Source organism: Eptesicus fuscus, chromosome 13 (genome assembly GCF_027574615.1).
Source record: "Eptesicus fuscus isolate TK198812 chromosome 13, DD_ASM_mEF_20220401, whole genome shotgun sequence".
NCBI lineage: Eukaryota > Metazoa > Chordata > Mammalia > Chiroptera > Vespertilionidae > Eptesicus > Eptesicus fuscus.
Window position 1 is genome coordinate 41,866,978 of NC_072485.1, and position 10,524 is coordinate 41,877,501.

Consider the following 10,524-nt stretch of genomic DNA (forward strand, 5'->3'; position numbering starts at 1 on the left):
AAACATTCTGATTCCCCTTTCCTTCCAGACACATGTAGAATTGTACTTCCCTGGCCTCCTTGAAGTTAGTCATGGTCATAACTTAAGCTGGCCAACAAAATACTAGTAAGTGATAGGTGGGTGCCAAGCCGGTGTGGCTCTGTGGTTGACTATTGACCTATGAACCAAGGGGTCATGGTTTGATTCCTCGTCAGGGTACATGCCCTGGTTGCTAGTTCAATCCCCAGTAGGGGATGGGCAGGAGACAGCTGATCAAAAATTCTCTCAACATTGATACTTTTCTCTCTCCCTCTCCCTTCCTCTTTGAAATATATGTAAGTGATGTGTGGAAGCTTTAAATGCTGGTATGGAATTCAACAAGTTCCTTATTCCTGCCTCATAAAAGTGTGTGACCAGATGGCACCTCCATCAGCCTGCCTTGCTGAGTGCCCAGCAGTATCCCCCTGACAACCCACATTAATCACTGTAGCTTGAGCAAGAAATAAATATTAGTGGTAAGCCACTGAGATCTCAGGGATGGTACTGGAACATAACCCAGCTTATCACAACTGCTACAAACTATACTTAATGTGAGATCAATGCCCACATATCTGTCAAATTATTGGTTTGGAACCTGTTCTAGGATTGGGATCCAGTCCTAGCTCAGCCAGGGCAACTCAGGCCCTGCTCCTCTGGTCAGGTGTGGGGCCAGTATCCCTTTAAGATGCACACATTTACCCACTTCACAAGGGAAAGAGCTTGTTCTCAACAGCCAGATTGCCTGGAGTGCAAGCCCAGCTCTTATGCAGGGGATGGCTTTGACCATGTCCCTTAATTTATGGCGTGTTTTCACATATGTAAAATGCAAACAGTATCTACACCCAATGGGAGTAAATATAAAGCATTTAGGACAATGCCTGGCAGGGAGTGCTTTAAGGGTATTATCTGTAGAGGAGTATGGCTCTTGCTGGCCCCCTTCACCTCTTCCCAGCCAGCATCCAGAACATGCTGGTCACTCCCATTCCCTCTCTTCTACTGAAGAGCTGAGCTCAGGACAGAACAGTCAACCCTGGGAGGCTTTGGTCCAATTCAAGTGACAAAGTCCTGGGCCTGACTCTACAGTGAAAAATGAAATTGAAAGCTGTGAATATGTCCCTGATTAGAATAGTTAAGTATCTGGCAAATAGCAAGTATCAGAGCTGGGAACTGACCAAGTCTCAGTCAATGGCAACAGGGAAGCAGAAGTCACATTCCTATTCAGACCCAAATAATTTGCAAGAGACATGCAGGACAACTAGTTTATTCAAACTGTTGGACAGAGCTCCCACCATGGGAGCTGAGCCGTGGGGCTGAACTGCGTGGGGATGACCAGGTATCAGAAGGTAAAAGGAGCTCAGCTGAGCAGCAGGAGCAGCATTTGGGCCAGGCCAAGCAGGAGAGGCCAGGCCCCATAGAGCTCAGCTCCATTCATGGCCTCTGCATAGAACCTGGCCACCTCCTCGTTGGGGTTGCCCTGGGCCGGGTCAAACCACATCTGGATGCAGCGGCCACTGCCTCGGCTGTAGTTGCTGACTTTGAAGGAGTGACTCCAGATTTCATTGCACAGAGCAGCAGGCGTGGGGAAGTAGAAATCAAAGCGGTGGCAGGCAGCCTTGACCGGGCATTCATTAGACCCTGTGGGAAGAGGAGGAGGGAAGGCCCTTAGCCATTGTGCCCAGAACTATATCTGGTTCTGCCAACTTTACAACTCTGTCCCTTCATATACCCATCTCACACCCCCACTCTCCCCACCCACCAGGCTCTCACCTGAGGTCCAGTTCCAGCCCTTGTGCCAGTTACTCTTGCAGGTGTAGGAGGTGCGGCAGTCTTCCCACCAGCTCTCACAGTCCTCTTTGCACAGGGGCACGTTCAGGATCCGCTCTTTGCGCCAGCTCTGGTTCACCTGGGAGGTGTCAGCAGGGGAAAAGGACTCAGGCCCAGGATTCTCAGTAGCCCAGCCCTAGAGAGCCCCAGAGCTGCAGAGGCAGGACGAGGAGATGTCTGGGAAGCAGGCACGGGGAGGAACTCATACCTCCTGGATCCAGGGCCCCAGGTTGGGGGAGCACTCATACAGGCAGGTGTCCTGGATGAAGTGGCGCTTGCAGGCGGGTTTCAAGGGGCCGCAGTGGTCCCAGTTGAATCTGTACAGGTAGGAGACATCCTTATGGGCTTCCTGGCTGGTGCTGACAGAGCAGCAGGCGTTCTTCTTCCAGGGACTGCACTGGGTGGGGAAGACACAGGACTCAGTCCCAGGCCCAGCACAGAATGTCTTCACAGGCAGCGTCTCCCATTTAAGCCCTTGGTTCCCCAGTGCAGTTGGTCTTTCAGGGAAATAGTTGCTGTTGGGGGGCCCTCTCTTGGGGAGATGTAGTCATTACAAAATTAATTCAAATCTTTATTGAGCTCATACTTACTCTTAACCAGGCACTTTTCTAGGAACTGGAGACAAAGCAAGAAAAACTTCTCATAGGATAAATGTTTGGGAAAAAATAAAGCAGGGGAGAGGGATGGGAAATTGCAATTTTGTAAAATGGTCCAATTAAGCCTCATTGATTTAGTAACAAAGACCAGGAGGTGAGGAAGCAAGTTAAATAAATTCTAACCCCAGAATAGTTCTAATTAAATAAACACAATGGAACCTCGGTTCTCGAACTTAATTGGTTCGGAAGGCTGTTTGAGAAACTTTTTGTTAGAAAATCGAATCATTGTTTCCCATTAGAAATAATGTGAATTCAATTAATCCATTCAAATTATTCCCTGTTTTAAACTTTCTTATATATAGTACATGTCTAATGTATAAATAAACACTTCTTTTCTAAAATTTATCAAACCACCCCCTCTTGCACACTCTTGGCAACATCAGCACTATTTTTTTAATTTAATTTTTTTGTTGTTAATCCTCACCCCAGGATATTTTTCCCATTAGTTTTTTAATTTTATTTTATTGTTTAAAGTATTACAAATAGTAATACATATGTCTCCTTTTTTCCCCATTGACCTCCCCCCACACACACCTCCTTTATCCCCACCCTCAGCCCCGACACATACCCTCACCCCCTCCCCTCCCGCAGTGTCTTGTGTCCATTGGTTATGCTTATATGCATGCACACAAGTCCTTCGGTTGATCTCTTATCCCCCCACCCCCCAATCCTCCCCTGCCTTTCCGCTTTGACCGTCTGTTCGATGCTTCTTTGCCTCTGTATCTATTTTTGTTCACCAGTTTATAATCTCCTTTGTATTCCACAAATGCTAAGAGAACTAAGCCAGTCAATGAAAGATAAATACCACATGATCTCACCCATTCGTTTTTAGAGAGAGTGGAAGGGAAGGGGAGAGACAGAATGAGAGAGACCCATTGATTGGTTGCCTCCCACACGTGCCCCAACCAGGGCTGGGATCAAGCCTGCAACCATGGTACCTGCCCTAGATCTGGAGTTGAAGCTGGGACCCTTCAGGTCCCTGCCTACCTGAGCCAAACCAGCTAGGGCAACATTAGCACTCTTGATGGCCTTTTTATGTTATAAAATTGTGCTAATCATCAATTTCCACCAGCAACAAAAGCGTTCTTCTCTCCTTTGTTTGTTGCCTGAGACCTGCTTTTTGTCAAGCTGAGATATCAGCATGAAACGATTGTCAGGTCCCAAACCGAAGTTTGGTTCAACAGAGACATATTTTCATTTGGTCTAGAACCGAATTGTTTAAGATGGGAGGTGTTCGAGAAACAAAGTTTGACCGTACTCAATACATTCTTATTGAATGAATGGAAGCTATGGCCTAGAATTTAGTATAAACAAAATAATAAAATGTGCACTTAAAGTATACATATAGGCTGAAAAAGTTCTTGTCAATGCTGCTAGTGAAGCATCCATTTTATATAAAAACTGCTGTTTGAAATTTTAACCCTGCTATTTTGGCTTCTGTAAATGCTTGCTTGCTTAAATAATAAGGAAAATAATACTCCTCCCATTCCAGAGAGCCCATAAACCTTCCCCAGAGGAAGTTATCAGTGCTGGCACCAGGCCAGGCCTTTGGTTGAGGTCTCAAAGCCCCAGCACATAGGGCTCTTTAAGAACTTGCAAAGGGGATAGGAAAAAACCCATATTTGGGAGACAAAGGTAAAAACATATAAATAGGGAAATTTCCTCCATGTTTTTTGCCCACAATTTGAAAGGCATTTTTCTCTGGGCCCACGCGTTATAATAATAAAGAGTGACTCCATTTCTCTAAGCATTGTTTGGTTCTTCTCTGGTTTTATGCAACACTAGAAGTACCCAAGATACACCACTACATGTGGTCAGTCTGCACTGCCAGCCTTTGCTCAGTCACTCGCAACAAGCACAACTGGAACTGAGATGATTACCTGCTGATGAGGTCCAAATGGACATTTACATATTGGAATGCATATTACAAGTGACTTCCTTTTGTTTTGTTTTTTAAATATATTTTTATTGATTTCAGAGAGGAAGAGAGAGGGAGAGCGATAGAAACATCAATGATGAGAGAGTACCATTGATCGGCTGCCTCCTGCACGCCCCACACTGAGATTCGAGCCCGCAACCCAGGCATGTGCCCCTGACCAGAATCGAACCCGAGACTCTTGATCCAAACTGGCTAGGGTCCAACCTAAACATTTTTTTAAAAAATCAATATGATGCCAACATTATAAAGAAAAAATAAAAGCCCTAGCTGGTTTGGCTCAGCGGATAGAGCGTCGGCCTTTGGACTGAAGGGTCTCAGGTTCGATTCTGGTCAGGGGCACATACCTGGGTTGTGAGCTCAACCCCAGTGGGGAGCGTGCAGGAGGCAGCTAATCGATGATTCCCTCTCATCATTGATGTTTCTATCTCTCTCTCTCCCTCTCCTCTCAGATCCTTGGAGAGATCGTTCCCAGTCTAAACTGAAATCAAAATCAACCTCTGGTCTCTAGCCGTTTTGGCTCAATGAATAGAGCGTTGTGGCCTGTGGCCTGAAGTGTCCCAGGTTCAGTTCTGGTCAAGGATATGTACCTCAGTTGCAGGCTCAATCCCTGACCCTAGTGGGGCACATGCAGGAGGCAACCAATCAATGTGTCTCTCTTGCATAGATGTTTCTCTCGGTCTCCCCCTCCCTTCCACTCCTTCTAAAAATCAATGGAAAAATATCTTCAGGTGAGGATTAACCAACAAAAATCAACCCCTGGGAGGGGTCTCCTCAGTGTCACTTCCCAGGCTCCTCCCTGGGCCTGCTTCCTGATTTGTGTAAGACAGAAACCCAGCAGCCTAAGAAGCTGAGCTGTTGACAATGTATTGGCAACACAGGCACAAAGTTTATGTTAAACAAATAGCTGCCAGATTAGTTTTTTTAGATTTTTAAAAAATAGATCTCTCCAATTTCTAGTCTTTTTGTTTTTTTTTATAAGGGAAAGAGAGAGAGAGATTTCTCATTTAATTGGTTGATTCTTGTATGTGCCCTGACCGAGGATCAAACTCCAAACCTTGGCATAGTATGGGGACAATGCTCCAACCAACTGTGCTACCTGGTCGGAGATTAGATTTTTATTCTGACAACAAAAATCACACAGGGAGCCCAGCCGGCATGGCTCAGTGGTTGAGCCTTGACCTGTGAACCAGGAGGTCACGGTTCGATTCACGGTCAGGGCACATGCCTGGGTTTCGGGTTTGATCCCCAGTAGGGGACATGCAGAAGGCAGCCAATTGATGATTCTCTCTCATCACTGAGGTTTCTCTCTCCCTCTCCTTTCCTCTTTGAAATAAACAGGAAAAAAAAATTATATTTAAGAAAATCACACAGGGAAGAACAATTACAAATGACAAAATGGGGAGTGAGATGTGGGCTGGGAAATGGGGAGAATGGGTGCCCACGTCCCTGGGATGCTTCCTGGAATCTTAGGTTTCCTCCCAGGTCTCCCAAGTACCCTGAGTGCCTCTTTGAAGTCTCCCAGGCGTCCCCTGGAGCAGAGTTTAAGAACCAGCACTATAGCCTGGCCAGCTGGCTCAGTGGTTGAGCGTCGACCTATGAACCAGGAGGTCACGGTTGGATTCCTGGTCAGGACACATGCCCAGGTTGCAGGCTCAATCCCCAGTGTGGGGCGTGCAGTAGCCAACCAGCCGATCAATGATTCTCTCTCATCACTGATGTTTCTATCTCTCTCTCCCTCTCCATTCCTCTCTGAAATCAATAATATATTATTGATAGAAGCTTGAAATCTTAAAAAAAAAAAAAAAGACCTGCACTATAGACCAAGGTCTGTCTAGGTCTGAAAATCTGTCTCCTCAGGCATAGAGAGGGTTTAACCTTTCATTTCCGGCTTTTTTCAACTGAGTCAGTTCCTCCCCACAGACCACCCCTCCTCCACCTCGGTCCACCTGCTCATGCAGCTTGTCCTCCGGGCTTGGCTTTTCCTTGTGGTGCTTGGCATTCATGCAGACATTGAGAAGCTCAGTCCTGGGCCCAGCTGCCCATACTTCGGCTCCCCACACCAGAAGGAGCCACAGCTGTGTTGTCATCGTTGGAGCCATGTTAGTCCCTGAAGGAAGAGCTGTAGTCAGTGACACAAGTAAAGTGGAGGAGTGGCCTCAAGGTATAAGAAAGCTCCAGGTGGGTGGAGCCTCCAGGAAGCCTGGGGCAGTTTACACCCTACCCCCACCCCTCAGTCTTCCCAGCCTCAATGAGAGGTGGGACCAGACGCCACCTTTTGGGACAGTCCTGGGTGGGGCCTCCCTGACGTCTCCATGTGGTCAGGAGCATCACGTGATACATACCCTAAGGGATGGGGTTTGGGAAATACGCAAAAATAGCCAGGAGATCACCATAGGTCCCCAATCCCTTGTTCACAATCTTTTTTAGGATTTTATGAAAGGTAACACTAAATCAGGTAATCTGATTTACATACACTCAACAATCAGGCGAGCACACCCTGTGGGGAAATAGTTACACCGGTGGGATAAATAAAAATGATAGTAACCTCACATTCATTTTCAGGACAGATTTTTTTACACCAAATGACTTTGTAAAAGTTTACAATTATCTTCATGTTAGGGCTCCAGATAAGCTGGAGACCTATGTGTTGTTGTTGTTTTTTTTAAACAAAGCCTCTGTGCCACCTGGCCAGGTAGCTCAGTTCATTAGAGCAGTCTCCATACTGGCGGATTCCATCCCAGTCAGGGCACATACAAGAACCAGCCAATGAATGCATAAATAAGTGGGATGACAAATAATAATAATTTTAAAAAGCTTGGTTCTAGCTCCTTCCAGCCTTATCATTTGGCCTCTCCCAGAGCCCATGTGGCCTGAGGGAGGTCACAGGGCACAGAGGGTCGGTGGGTGGGCACTGGCAGCCAGCTGGGTAGTCCCTGGGGGAGGCTCCTGAGCCTCCGACCACAGAGGTGGCCTCCACTCAGCCTTTGTGGCATCTCAATCCTCTAGCCCAGTGGTCGGCAAACTCCTTAGTCAACAGAGCCAAATACCAACAGTACAACGATTGAAATTTCTTTTGAGAGCCAGATTTCTTACACTTAAACTTCTTCTAACGCCACTTCTTCAACATAGACTCGCCCAGGCCGTGGTATTTTGTGGAAGAGCCACACTCAAGGGGCCAAAGAGCCGCAGGTGGCCCGAGAGCCGCAGTTTGCCGACCACGGCTCTAGCCTCAGACACTTAGCTTGGGGAGGTAACTGTTCCCTCAGCCTCCTGGTCAGCAGATGCCTGGCCCTCCTGAAACACTCATTTCCCACAGCTCCTAAAGCTTATGCGCCACCTGCTCACAAAGTTGCCTCGTCTGCACATTACACCCATCTCCTGCAGAACTCGGGTGTCTTGCCTGGGCCTCATGGACAGGCCCTGAGCTGAGCAGCCTCTAGGCCAGTGATGGCGAACCTGTGACACGCGTGTCAGCACTGACACGCGTAGCCATTTCTGATGACACGCGGCCGCATGCCGAGGAGGAAACATTTGCTGCTCCTGAGGATGAAACATTTGCGACTAGAGTCTTGGAGTTCGTTTTTCCCTCAAAGTGACACACTCCCCGAGTTATGCTCAGTTTTTTTGGCGAAGTTTGACACACCAAGCTCAAAAGGTTGCCCAGCACTGCAGGCTGACTCTGCCCAGCAGGGCTCCGGGAAACGTGGAACTGAATTCCCACCTAGCCCTCCTCCTCCTCCTCCCCATTCCTTCCCTTGGTCGACCTAAGAAACATCCAAACCTGTTGAGAATTTTGTAAGAGTTCATTTGAGTCAGAGGATATGCCTAGAAGCAAGATCTCAACAGAATGAAAAAAATGCTTTGAAAAATAAAGTCTCTTTTACGATTAAGGAGGGAAGGTAAGAAAGGTTACATGAAGGCGGAAGAAGGCAAGGTGGGGATCAGATTACCTCTTACAAACTTTAGAAGGGGGGTCTGAAAGAATTGTCAGGTATTATTAGAAGGAGGGGTCTGAAAGGGGCATTTCAAAGGGCGTTAATCTAGTTGCACAGAAACAGTGAACAGATTTGCTTAAGGCTAAGATAATCTTTTTAGTAAAGAAGTTATATATGCCTGGGGCCTGACTAACCCACCATGACCTGCCTCGTTAGGAATTCATCAGGTCACCCTGTGAGGCTACTTTCCATAGAACCCCCCTTTTTTGTCCACACCCCATACCCTTCCACAACCATATTCTGCCACTTTATTTATTCCAGAGTTCATTCGTTCTATCATTTGCTAATTCATTCATTCAGGACCCAATCTGTACTCTTGGGGACCACCAGGTGATTCTTCCAATCAGGCTCCTTGGGGAAACAAAGTCTAGCAATTTAGGGCTCAGGGTTTCAGATCCGCCTGCCCATAATCCCAGCCCTCACACTCACCTCCTACGTGATCCCAGGGGGAAATAACTCAAATTATCTTGAGGCTTAGTTTTCTCATCTGAGGATTATATGTCTGGGGAGGGAGGAACGTGGGTGTTGGAGAGTGGGAATTTTTGAGCATTCCAGAGTGGACTATGCCCCAGATAAAGTTGTCAGTGCTGACACTAGGCCAGGCCTTGAGATACGGTCTCATGGCCCCTTCCCAGCACGTAGGCCTTCTTTCATAGAACACTGTCAGCTTTCTGAAGAACAGGATGACCCTGTGAATAACATGGTCGTCATTGGCATGATCCTGACGTTGCTTGGGAAAAACTGTTTTGTCTTGGGTTACTTGTTCTGCAAAAACCGGATGTGGTTAATGTGCTTAAAAGCAGTCCGACACAAAGGGTCGCTGCTGCTCTCTGGTCTCCCTGCGTGGAGAATGGCAGAGCAGTCGCTGGGTCGTCCGGCCACCCAGCTAATAAAGGCTCCCTAAATTTTAATTTGGTCTGGGCTCCAGTGGTCATTCACTCGCATCCACTCCACAACAGTGGGGGGAGACCCCCAACACCTGATAGCCAGCTGGGCACAGATTGAGGCATCAGTTGGGCACAGTTTGAGAGATGTGCTCCAAGTCTGGGACCCCCCAAGTCTGACTCTGGGATCCTCAAGTCCAGAGCTCCTTCAGCTTGGGGCCCCTGTGCCTTCTCTGTGCTGAGGCTTTCATGGGGCAACTGATGTAGAGTCCTGGCAGGGGGGTGAGAAAGCCCTTTCTCTAGGTTCTGTTGGGTCCCACCTGGTCAATCAGTAGCTTTTCTTACTGTGGCTGCTTTCTAGAGCCAGAGGCCTCTTCCTCTCCGAGCCTGCTACATCCCTCTACAAACCCCTCCTCAATTTCCTAGGCTCAGCTCAGTGCTCTGCTGAAAGGCAAGAGCTCGGGGTTCTAGTTCGGGGATGGACACTAACTTGTAGTTTAACCTTGGGCAGGCCCTGCTCTGCTCTGCTCTGGGCCTCCATCTCCACTGCTGGAATCTCTGCACTTTAGGCAAAGTGGACCCTCCCAATCTAGCAAGTCCTTTAACACATGCTGGGAGTACCTGTGATAGGTGGGGAGTGGCATACCTGGGAGTGGAGGTGGCTCTCGATGCAGCTCAGGCGTCTGCTCTGCTTTCCAATTCCTTGCCCTCACCTTACTTCAGGAATGGCTGGGGTTTAGTGGCCTAGGAGACGGGCAGTCAGTCAGGCAGTGGGAATGTGGCCCAGGAGTGGAGCCTGGGATTGGGCGAAGGCCACTCAGCAGTTAATTATTGTCACCAGCCAGGCCTCCATGGGGGTGGGGGGAAATAATAATAATAATAATCCTATATAATAAAAGGCTAATATGCAAATTGTCCCCTTGATGGGAGTTCAACAGGGAGTTTGACCAGGGGGCGGGGCTGGCCCACCAACCACCCTCGGCCCCTCCCCCATGCCAGCCAGATGGGCCCCAATCGTGGTGGGCTAGCTGGACCTCACCCATGCACGAATTTGTGCACCAGGCCTATAATAATAATAATAATAATAATAATAATAATGTGGGCCTAAGGCCATTCCCCAAGCCCCACTTACCCCATTTTCTTCCAAAAACTCAGATTTGATAAAACCTTGCAGCAGAGTTGCTGGGATCCTTTAACAGAGTGGGGAA

The 10,524-nt window shown here is 47.9% G+C and overlaps 1 protein-coding gene across 1 annotated transcript; it reads right to left on the reverse strand.

Moving 5' to 3' along the window:
* Nucleotides 1-1,372: 1,372 nt before the first annotated feature.
* Nucleotides 1,373-6,536, reverse strand: LOC129151179 (folate receptor alpha-like). The gene is made up of 4 exons (XM_054725141.1): nt 6,384-6,536; nt 2,051-2,239; nt 1,786-1,921; nt 1,373-1,653 (listed from the first exon to the last, which is right to left on the reverse strand). The coding sequence occupies exons 1-4, from the start codon at nt 6,534-6,536 to the stop codon at nt 1,373-1,375; spliced, it is 759 nt and encodes a 252-aa protein (XP_054581116.1).
* Nucleotides 6,537-10,524: the final 3,988 nt, after the last annotated feature.